This window comes from Capra hircus, chromosome 5 (assembly GCF_001704415.2).
Source record: "Capra hircus breed San Clemente chromosome 5, ASM170441v1, whole genome shotgun sequence".
Lineage (NCBI taxonomy): Eukaryota > Metazoa > Chordata > Mammalia > Artiodactyla > Bovidae > Capra > Capra hircus.
Window position 1 is genome coordinate 90,027,375 of NC_030812.1, and position 12,452 is coordinate 90,039,826.

The 12,452-nt window shown below is 40.6% G+C and overlaps 1 protein-coding gene across 1 annotated transcript in view; it reads right to left on the bottom strand.

The window, feature by feature from the left end:
• PIK3C2G (phosphatidylinositol-4-phosphate 3-kinase catalytic subunit type 2 gamma) overlaps positions 1 to 12,452 on the bottom strand; it is a 470,847-nt gene that overhangs the window by 114,577 nt on the left and 343,818 nt on the right. The window contains exon 26 of the mRNA XM_018048420.1: positions 7,219 to 7,328. Within this exon, the coding sequence (XP_017903909.1) occupies positions 7,219 to 7,328 (110 nt within the window). The remainder of the gene's footprint in view (positions 1 to 7,218; positions 7,329 to 12,452) is intronic.

Sequence of the window (12,452 nt, forward strand, 5' to 3'; positions counted from 1 at the left end):
TGCATACTTGAGATTTCAGGACAAAAGATACTACTGAGACAGGCTCTTGGAAATTAATGGGAGGGCCCTGGAGATTTCTCTGAGAAGAAAAGTAGAAAAAAATACAGGTTCAAGGCATCTGGTAGTGTGCCAAAAGTGGGAAGGCAGGTGGTAGTCTTGGCATCAGTAATCAGGTTATCTCATAGGGATCTTCCAGGCCAACCACATATCAGTGTGTGCGTGTACTTTACTCATGTCCGACTCTTTGTGACCCCATGGACTGTAGTCCGCCAGGCTCCTCTCTCCATGGGATTTTCCAGGCAAGAATACTGGGCATGGGTTGCCATGCCCTCCTCCAGGGGCTCTTCTCAAGCCAGGGATCAAACTGGCATTCCTTACATCTTTTGCATGGCCAGGCGGGTTCTTTACCACTAGCGCCACCATCCTGAACCAAACACTCGGGGGACATCTGATGGTGGCACAGTACAGAGCCAGAATAATAATTCTGCGAAGGCCCTAGGTCTGCCAAGGCTCGGGATATTCAGGAATGAAGGTGGGTGCCCAGGAAAGGCTACAATATCATCCTGTAGCCAGCATGGGCTCTGAAGAACCTCAAGAAAACCGTGGTCTGAATTATGAAGCAGTGCAACTCCAGTAGCCCTCACATGCGAGGGGAGCATCTGAGCACAGTAGAACTTAAGACCCTGCACTATGGGGCATGAGCCCCTGGATTCCAATCATGGCTTTGTCTTCTGTTGGCTGTATCCTTTGCCAAATCATTTTCTTTCTCTGGGGTCCCAATTTCCTGATCTAAAATCATAGAGAAAAGTGATACTGCCTCATAGACTTGTCATGATGATTAAACAAGTTACTGTATGAAAAGTACTTAGAACAAGGTTTGACATGTAAGAAGCACTGTATTAAATATTAGCCATTATTATATGAGTTTTATACACTTGATGTTTCATGTTAAAATTGTATTTTCTGTGAAGTTAAACTTTTTGATATATTTTAAGGGACTAGAGCTTGTTTCACATTCAGATACTTTTGGAAGTGGAAATAAGTCCTCTGCCTTACTTGGGAGAAACTGATTAAACCAACCAGCAGATTAACTTAGGTGATATACTAGATAGTATATAATTCAGTAATAAATTAGGTATATCATGAAATAGTACATGTTCTGTAGAGTTATAGAAGACTAGTTGGTATTAAAATAATCTGAAAAGGCTTTGTGGATGACGTCCAGAGTCTCAAGGGATGGATAGGACTAAAAGTTAGATCAGACATCCTCTTCTTTTCTAGTAATTTTATGATTCTTAAGGAGCCGTTTTTGATGAGCCTACACACAAGTTAAAAAGACAAAGCAGGAATGAATACATGCATGCTCAGTGGTATCTGCCTCTTTGTGACTCCATGGATTCTAGCCCACCAGGCTCCTCTGTTCATGGGATTTCCCAGGCAAGAGTACTGGAATGGGTTGCCATGCCCTCCTCCAGAGAATCTTCCCAACCCAGGGGAAGACTGAACTGGCATCTCCTGTGTTTCCTGCATTGGCAGGTGGATTCTTTATCACTAAACCACCAGGGAAGACCTGTAGGACTGAAAGTATATTGACAAATTGATCTACCATGACAAGAATTCATTTGGGAATAACAGGGGTGGTGTGTATAAACCTCAATAAAGACAATCAAGTTATAAGGTCCTCAAAAGTAAGAGGTAGGAAATGGCGAGTCAAAGACAATTACTACACAGAGTAATAATGTGCTGTGGTTTAGATGACCAGATGCATTTAAAGTCTCCCAAGGAGAACAAGTTCTTGACTACTAAGTTGTAGAAAAAAGTTTAATTAACCGAATGTACCACATAACATCTGAAAGTGAGAAAATTAGCCTGGCAGAGAGATGCAGGCAGATAATGAGATCTAGCTCACGGCCAGAAATCTACTGGCTTCAGATTCACTTCCTTTGTTTGTTTGGGTCCTCTCAATGGGAAGGGGAGATGAGTCGACATAGGCAAGCACTCTCATCTTTATAATTCCATTCCTCACAGATCTGAGTGTGTCAGATGAAGTTGGAGGATGTGGAGGGATAAGAGTCTGGCAGACAAATCTTATTTACCTTTTTCCTATGGCCTTGTCCTGAAAGAACGTTCTTCATCTAATATATAGTTTTCCCTTTGTTCTAAATGGCAGCAGGGACTATCTGTGGTCTGCAGCCTATAACTGCTTTGTTCAAGCATGACACATTAAATGAGGTTGGAGCACAATCATGTTTTCAACCTCCACATTTTCTGGCCCTCTCTCCGTTCCTCCCCCATCTTACCCTGTCTCACTGACATGCCAATCATTGTCCCTGCCCTGCTGCAGCCCACTTTAAAGAAGCGCATCCCAGTCAGATCCTGCCAGAATAGCCTGAGGGGCCTATTTTTGGTAACAGGTGAACCCATACACCTTGGATGGAGTTAACTGTAGCAAGGTCAGCAGCTCAAGTGAAAGGCTGATTCCTATTCATGAGGTCCCCAGAGCTGCCCTCAACACAAATCTGGAAGGACCCTCCAGGCCTTGTGATAGACCTGTTCTTCCTGAGGCAGGCAGTTAGCCAGTCCTTCCTTGGGATTTCTCATTAGTCCCTTGCCCCCACTAATCGAGGCAATTTGAGAGTCCCTCATCCTTGAAACTGAGGATCTGAAGCACCTCTTCCAGTCTTCAAGCTAGTGCCTTTGGCTGCAGTCAATTGTCAACTAATATTTGTAGTTTTCTAAGTGGCATATAAAAGTGAACTCCTTATTGCCAAATTCAGACTTATATTGAAGAAAGTGGGGGAAACCACTAAACCATTCAGGTATGACCTAAATTGAATCCCTTATGATTATATAGTGGAAGTGAGAAATAGATAAAAGGGACTAGATTGGATAGACAGAGTGCCTGATGACTATGAATGGAGGTTCATGACATTGAACAGGAGACAGTGATCAAGACCATCCCTAAGAAAAAGAAATGCGAAAAAGCAAAATGGCTGTCTGAGGAGACCATACAAACAGCTGTGAAAAGAAGAGAAGCAAAAAGCAAAGGAGGAAAGGAAAGATATACACATTTGAATGCAGAGTTCCAAAGAATAGCAAGGAGAGATAAGAAAGCCTTCCTCAGTGATCAATGCAAAGAAATAGAGGAAAATAATAGAATGGGAAAGACTAGAGATCTCTTCAAGAAAATCAGAGACACTAAGGGAACATTTCATGCAAAGATGGGCTCGATAAAGGACAGAAATGGTATGGACCTAACAGAAGCAGAAGATATCAACAAGAGGTGGCAAGAATACACAGAACTGTACAAAAAAGATCTTCATGACCCAGATAATCACGATGGTGTGATCACTCATCTAGAGCCAGACATCCTGAAATGTGAAGTCAAGTGGGCCTTAGGAAGCATCACTACAAACAAAGCTAATGGAGGTCTAGTGGAGGTGATGAAATTCCAACTGAGCTATTTCAAATCCTAAAAGATGATGCTGTGAAAGTGCTGCACTCAATATGCCAGCAACTTTGGAAAACTCAGCAGTGGCCACAGAATTGGAAAAGGTCAGTATTCATTCCAATCTCAAAGAAAAGCAATGCCAAAGAATGCTCAAACTACCACACAATTGCACTCATCTCACATGCTAGTAAAGTAATGCTCAAAATTCTCCAAGCCAGGCTTCAGCATTATGTGAACCGTGAACTTCCAGATGTTCAAGCTGGTTTTAGAAAAGGCAGAGGAACCAGAGATCAAATGGCCAACATCTGTTGGGTCATCGAAAAAGCAAGAGAGTTCCAGAAAAAAACATCTACTTTTGCTTTATTGGCTATGCCAAAGCCTTTGACTGTGTGGATCACAATAAACTGTGGAAAATTCTGAAAGAGATGGGAATACTAGAGCACCTGAACTGCCTCTTGAGAAACCTGTATGCAGGTCAGGAAGCAACAGTTAGAACTGGACATGGAACAACAGACTGGTTCCAAATAGGAAAAGAAGTACGTCAAAACTATATATTGTCACCCACCTTATTTAATTAATATGCAGAGTACATCATGAGAAATGCTGGGCTGGAGGAAGCACAAGCTGGAATCAAGATTGCTGGGAGAAATATCAATAACCTCAGATATGCAGATGACACCACCCTTACGGCAGAAAGTGAAAGTGAAAGTGAAATTGAAGTAGCTCAGTCATGTCCGGCTCTTTGTGACCCCATGGACTGCAGCCTACCAGGCTCCTGCATCCATGCGATTCTCCAGGCAAGAATACTGGAGTGGGTTGCCATTTCCTTCTCCAAGGGATCTTCCTGGTCGAGGGATTGAACCCAGGTCTCCCACATTGCAGGCAGAAGCTATGGCAGAAAGTGAAGAAGAACTAAAGAGCCTCTTGATGAAAGTGAAAGAGGAGAGGGAAAAAGTTGGCTTAAAACTCAACATTCAGAAAACTAAGATCATGGCATCTGGTCCCATCACTTCATGGGAAATAGATGAGGAAACAGTGGAAACAGTGTCAGACTTTATTTTTTTGGGCTCCAAAATCACTGCCGATGGTGATTGCAGCCATGAAATTAAGACGCTTACTCTTTGGAAGGAAAGTTATGACCAACCTAGACAGCATATTGAAAAGCAGAGACGTTACTTTGCCAACAAAGGTCCGTCTAGTTAAGTCTATGGTTTTTCCAGCAGTCATGTATGGATGTAAGAGTTGGACTATAAAGAAAGCTGAGCACCGAAGAATTGATGCTTTTGAACTGTGGTGTTGGAGAAGACTCTTGAGAGTCCCTTTGACTGCGGGGAGATTCAACCAATCCATTCTAAAAGAGATCAGCCCTGGGATTTCTTTGGAAGGAATGATGCTAAAGCTGAAACTCCAATACTTTGGCCAACTGATGTGAAGAGCTGGTTCATTTGAAAAGACCCTGATGCTGGGAAAGATTGAGGGCAGGAGGAGAAGGAGATGACAGAGGATGAGATGCTTGGATGGCATCACCGACTCAATGGACATGAGTTTTGGTGGACTCCAGGAGTTGGTGATGGAAAGGGAGGCCTGGCATGCTGAGGTTCATGGGGTTGCAAGAGTCGGACATGACTGAACGACTGAACTGAATTGAACTGAAGTTTCACTAGTGGTGGAGAACCTGACTGCCAATGCTGGAGAGATAAGAAATGTGGGTTCAATCCCTGGGTCTGGAAGATCCCCTGAAGAAGGGCATGGCAACCCACTCCAGTATTCTTGCCTGGAGAATCCCGTGGACAGAGAAGCCAGGTGTCCGACAGACTATAGGGTTTCTAAGAGTCAGACACGACTGAAGCAACTCGGCATGCAAGTAGATATAAACCATTGCTTTTTTCCGTGGTAATTTTACTATTACAGGGCATTTTTGTTGTTGTTCAGTTACTCAGTCATATCTGACTCTGCAACCCCATGGACTGCAACAGGCCAGGCCTCCCTGTCCTTCACTATCTCCTGGAGTTTGCTCAAACTCTTGTCCATTGAGTCGGCAATGCCATGGAACAATTTCATCCTCTTTTGTCCCCTTCTCTTGCCTTCAGTCCTCCCAACGTCAGGGTCTTTTACAATGAGCTGGCTCTTCACGTTAGGTTGCCAAATTATCAGGGCTTCAAATTCAGCATTAGCTCTTCCAATGAATATTCAGGGTGAAGACTGAAAAAACCAGACCTACATAAAGAATCACTAGTGGTAGAATTTCAGAAACAAACCAGATAGCAGGAAGGTATATTTTTGACAGGGCCTCTGCCTGGAGTTCCTTAATAATATCGTATAGTTTCCAATGTCGAATGCTGAAAAAAAAAAACCCTGGAGCATGGGATCAAAGTCTTAGCTTTGGGCCCTAGTCCTAGCTCTATTTCTTACTATTTCTTTTAATCATGGGCAAGCCCTTAATTCTTTGGATCTCAGTTTTCTGATTTGTATATTTATTGTCAGAATAAATAAATAAATAAACAATAAGGGCTCGTCTAGCTCTAATATTCTGTCATATTTCTACCATTCAACCACAAGAGCAGCCTATCCATTAAAGTTCATGAAACAAAGATTCCTTGCAAAAGTGAAATTCTCTGAGTGTTTAGGACATACATTCCCGTGAACTCCCCCTAATCCCTTGGAATGGAGAGAGATTCCACAGTATACATTCTGGGAAAAGGAGAGAAAAATAACACCTGTGTGGGAAAGATTTTACTATCAGTAGTGTTGTCTTTAAAAAGACAGAGCATACATCCATTAAAAAAGTATAATTTGTGTTTACTAATTGCTAGTTGAAAATATTAGAATGATTAAAAATTAGACTCAAATAAGATTCAATATTGGGCTTCCCAGGTAGTTCAGTGGTAAAGGATCTCTCTGCCAATGCAGGGAACACAGGAGATGCATGTTTGATCTCTGGGTTGGGAAGAACCCCTGGAAGAGGAAATGGCAACCCAGTTAGTGTTCTTTCCCAAGAAAACTCATGGACAGAGGAGACTGGTGGGCTATACAATCCATGGGATTGCAGAGTTGGACACAACAGAGTGACTGAATATACACACAAGGTTCAATATTGAGAAATTACAGGAAAGAGCACTGTATTCTTGACTTAAATTGTTTACTAGGATAATGATTATAGCTAACATTTATGGAGCATCTAAAATCTGCTAGCAGTTTTGCTATCCTTTCAAAAATTAAAGTTCAAAAGATTTTTGTATTATAAAATGAACCACCCATTTGACAGATTTTTGAATGCAACTGATAATCAGTATATTGTGCCCAGACTCTTAACCTTGTTGTTCACTAGTGCTTTCCCAGACTGGCTTAATAAAAACTAGATTAACAACAGAAGATAGTCACCAAATATTCCAACATTTGTATTGTCTTAGAGATGAAAGTAGTGAGTCCATATCCCATCATAAATCTTTTTCCAAATTGTTTTTCAGGACATAGTTCAAGTAGAACAACCGATTTATTTCTGTCAGCTCTCTGACCTCTGTGTTGAGTAATGTGTCACATGTAGAGGCTGGTTAGCAAACAACAGCTTTTGCTACAGAAACGCTGACTAAGGCCTCCTGCTAGACAGTCTGCATTGCTGCTTTTCTGTCCCTGGGGTAAAAGACACAAGCTTGTTGTGGAAATGACAGCTTTACACTCATGACTGTTCATCCTAAGATCATCACAAATGTGAGCTGTGTCTGTACACAAGAACACATGCACACTCATACAGTCACACCTAGTCTTACTTGGTAAAATGACTTGTTGCTTCCAGGTCTGTATCTTGTGGACGAAGATTATTATACACATATTTCAGGTCTTGGATTCCGCTTAGCTCGGGCAATCCTGCATGTAACATCTTAGCAAAACAAACACACACAAACAAAACAAAACAAAATCTCAATAAATATAAATAAAATTTCCTCTTCTGTAGAAGAGGCATGTTCAGCAAGAGAAATAGAAATAATAAGAGCTCTAGTGTCCGAATTTCTGGATCCATGATTTAAAATCTAAATGATCATGAATTTTCTCCTTTTTAAAGTGAATATAAAAATACCCAACATGTTCTGGGAGAATCAACTAGTAATGATTAAGAAAGAGCTATACATATACATTATAACACAAAAATTATATCACAATACCTACCTTTAAGAAGAAAAACTTAATCCCTCCAAACACGTAAGTGAAGCATCCAGGTAAAATGGTGTGTAAGGAAAGAAAAAAACTCATTTTTCTGTTGCTTAATCTTATGCCGCATTCCTTTGCTTTTTAATCTTATGTTCTTTAATGAGTCAATGACTCTTACTATAAGAACATATTTTTCCCTAGTTAAGTGGTGACTAAATTTATTTAAAAATATTAAAACAATGAAACAAAGATTAAACCATACAAAGTTTCAGGCATTTTTTTGCCAAACTGTGGGAAAATGCTCTATTTAGATTATAGTGTATATTGAAGGAGTAATACTCTCTTTAGTTATAGGCAAACATCTTAGAAAAAAATAGATCTTTGAGATAAATGTGAGCTCTGAGAAAAAAAGAATGTCATCAGTATCTCATGACTAAAATAAATTACTTCCTGCTCTGGAATAGAGGAAGAGAAGTTAAGAAAAGTTGTGGGAAGTTAAGAAAAATGCTGTTGATCCTAAAAATAAAGAAAAAACTGAGGAACTTCCTTGAAGGTCCAGTGGTTAAGGCTTTGCCTTCCAATGAAGGGGGTGCAGGTTTGATCCCTGGTTAGGAAGATAATATCACACCTTGTGGCCACAATACCAAAACATAAAACAGGAACAATATTGTAACACATTCAATAAAGACTTTAAAAAGGGCCCACATTTTTTAAAAATCTAAAAAAAAAAAAGAAGAAACTGAGAGTATGGCTATGGAGGATGGCTGAAGTTGTCACTGACTTGATGAAGTTCAAGCGAAAAAAAAAATGGATTTGAAACTATTTTCCCTTCCTACTCTTTCCACACAGGCTGAGGGACCAGCATAAATAGATGGACAGAGGAGAGCACGATATCTTCCATTTGTTCACAGACAGAGATCCAAGATAGATTTTAGGAACATTGGGTATCCTGTGGGTGAGTGACAAAAGATGGGGCTGAAAAGGCTAGGAATGTAGGATGTTTTAGTAATAGGAAATATTCTGTACTTTATCCTAAAGGCAAAGAACGCTCCTTTCATGTTTATATATGAGTATAAAAGGAATGAATTGTGTTTGAGAAAGATCATCATGATTACATGTGAAAAATAAAGTGGGGCCAAATAAGAGGCTAGACTGGAGACTGTTGAGGAATGAAGAAAAGTTACTAGAGTTTAAATATACCTAGGGGATAGAACTGAGAAAACTAGGTGGTTGACTGGATATATTTGGCGGACTGGGTGGGGCCTAAAGCATAAGTACAGATTTGGGGGTTATTAGCATACAGATATTGGAGAAGGAAATGGCAACCCACTCCAGTGTTCGTGCCTGGAGAATCCCAGGGAGGGGGAAGCCTGGTGGGCTGCCATCTATGGGGTCACACAGAGTCGGACACGACTGAAGCAACTTAGCAGCAGCAGCAGCAGCAGCAGCATACAGATAGTAATTGAAACCACGGGAATGGATTAGGTTGTCCTGGGAAGTTGTCAGCTGTCTTTCCCCGTGGATGACCCAGCATCTTAAATTCATGATATCTAAAGTTGAGCAAATTTTCTTCTATAAACTCTTCCTCCTGCTTCTTATTTCATATCTCACTGCCACCATTGTCCAAATAACAAGAAGTGAATGTGTTAGTCACTCAGTTGAGTCTGCGACTCCAAGGACTGTAGCCCATCAGGCTCCTCTGTCCATGGCATTCTCCAGGAGAGAATGCTGGAGGGGGAAGCCATTCCCCTCTCCAGGGGATCTTCCTGACCCAGGGCTCAAACCCAGGTCTCCCACATTGCAGGCAGATTCTTTACTATCTGAGACACCAGGGAAGCCCATAGTAACAAGAAATTCATATCTTATTTGAGTTTCTCTTCTTCCTGATTCCCAATGACAATCCTCCATTGAAATTATTGTTCCAGCTCAGCTCCCCGTCTTCATTTGCTTAGATAACTTGAATAGCTTTTTTTTTCTGGCTCTTTAATCCTTATCTCTCTAATTACATAATTTCTAAGTTATCTGTCTAAAATCCAAGTTACATGGATTTTAGTATGATGGTACTTCCTTCATCAAAAACAAAGAAACTTCTAGGTTCTCAGATGGCTATATCTCAGGTGGCTATATAAGTCCACAGTTTTCATCCTGGTCATAAATGACTTTCTTAATCTAACTGTAATCTAACACTTCAACCTTACTATCTACATAGGCCCCCACCTGTGCCACAGACTGGGTACACTTGGTCACCTCCATTTCTAACACGTCATGCACATGGTCTTTAAGCCTTCACACATACTTATGATTTTCTTTCAGTCAGGATTCCTTTCCTCTCTTCCCTTGTCTTGAAATTCTTTTTGAAGGCGCATCTGAATTACTTCTTCTTCCTTGAAAGCACCACAGATGCTCTTGATAAGATTTCATAATTTGCTTTCTTTGTACAGTAATCCTATTTTGGTTACAGCTCTTTCAAAGAACTTATTGTTACCTAGCTTTAACTACGTTTTGTTTGAGTGTATGTTTGTCACATTAGATTTTAAGTTCTTTGAGACTAGAAATTAAGTTTTTAGTCCATGTTGAATTGTCTATATTGCATAACATCATGCTTTGTAGTTAGAACTTTATGAATGTCTGAATTAATGAATGCATGAGTAAATGAAAAAATATCTGACCCTGTGAGGCATTGAAAACCTACAGGTAGAACTTCAATCTCAACTAATAAACTTAAAATCAGCCATAGGGAGATACATTGCCAAGAGCAACTAAAACCTAGATTATTCTATCAGTTCTGTACTTAAGAGTTCCAGAGACATATGCGCACTTATTGTGACAGCGTCCCCCTTTAACACACTATGACTGTCTGTTTGCTATGAACACCTAGAGCTGAATTCCTTTCTAGTTTCTCTGAATATTCTGAATTCACATATGCTCCTTTAGGACTATGTCAAACATTTCCTTGGGAAGTAGACTTTATACTTACCCCTTCCTACACACGCACACACACACACACACACAGACCACACCAGTGGTCTGCCAAGTGTAGATGGCTTCAGATCCAAATTCTCTCCCTTTCATGTGGCTGATTAAAGGAAGCAAGTGCTAACTTTGCCCTTGTTGATGGGCTTAATTCCTTAGAAAGAGGGCTTTTAGTGTTGCAACTGTGCACATGAGAGTAAGGATGGTCTCAAACTTGGGTGCACTTAGCCAGGTCTGTTCACTGACCCACAGAGATGTGGTTCAAGTGCCTGCCAGCTTAGATTACATGGGTCAAAACTTTAGTTGGGTTTCCCCAGTGGGCTCAGTGGTAAAGAATCCGCCTACAATGCAGAAGATGTGGGTTAGATCGCAGGGTTGGGAAGATCCACTGGAGCAAGAAATGGCAACACACTCCAGTATACTTGCCTGGGAAATCCCATGGAAAGAAGAACCTGGCAGGCTAAAGTTCATGGGGCCACAAGAACTGGACACGACTTAGTGAGTAAATCACCAACAATAACCTTAATTGGGGGAAATAAGAAAGAGAAAGGATGGGTAGTACAGATAAACAGATAAGTTCCTTCTTAAAACATGGGAACATTAAAAAATTTTTTTCAATTCTGTTTTTCTCTTACTGAGTCCAAATCTATCTTGATAGTTATGCTTCAGAAAGCAGGCATTCTTTGCCACCATGTAGAGAAGTTAGAAAGATTTCTGCTGGGAAATATTGGATATAAAAATGGGTGTGATAAACATTTAAAACTGGGTAAATGGTCCCTATGTTCTTTGGGAGCCTTCCATAATGACTGCTATTGATTTTTTAATAAGAGAAAAGCTGATGAAAGACAGGCTTTTATGTTAGTGAATCCAGCCACAACACTCTTGGGTCTCTACAGATGTTTTGCTTTTAAGCAAGATGGGAATTTCATGGATTATTTTTTCCCCAGCTTTTCCCAGGAGTAAACAAAAAGGACTGTGAATATCTGGAAACGGGCTGTTCTCTACTGAGGATGAGCAATGAACTCCACAGCAGACACCAAATGTTTGTGCCTTATAATCCTTTGTTATTGACCATTCATGGAGGGCAGAACTTATGACCCATGTCAAATACTTTTCAAGTCGTAACTAGGTTATGGCACAGTAAATTAAGTTCTTTTTGAGTAAGTTAACACAGAAAGAGTCATTTGAGAGAGAGTTGAGGGAAATATAGATTACACACAGATGTAGAAAGTAACCCAAAAGGAGTCCATGTGTTGGCCAGAATTGGAATGGGAAAAAAAAATAGCTTGGGGTGAAGAGAATTGGATTGATATATACACACTACTGTATATAAAATAGCAAAGGGAACTCTACTTAGTACTCTGTGGTGCCCTAGATGGGAAGGAAATCCCAAAAAGAATGAAAAGTCAGTGTTAGTTGTTCAGTTGTGTCTGACTCTTTGCAACCCCATGGCCTGCAGCCCACTAGGTTCCTCTGTCCATGAGATTCTCCAGGCAAGAATACTGGAGTGAGTTTTATTCCCTTCTTCAGGGATCTTCTCAACCCAGGGGTCGAACCCCAGTCTCCCACATTGAAGGCACATTCTTACCATTTGAGCCACCAGGGATGCCCACTAAAAATGTCAACAGAGTGTATATATGTATATAGATAGCTGATTCACCTTGCTGTACAGCAGAAACTAATACAACATTGTTAATCAACTGTACTACAATTAAAAAACAAGCAAACAAAAAAACCCCAGAGCTTGGCACTGGTACTGCAGTTCTGATAATGGGTAATGTCTTTTTCCAATAGACGATAAAACCGTTAGACCATTCACATATGACCTAAATCAAATCCCTTATGATTATACAGTGGAAATGAGAAATAGATTTAAGGGCCT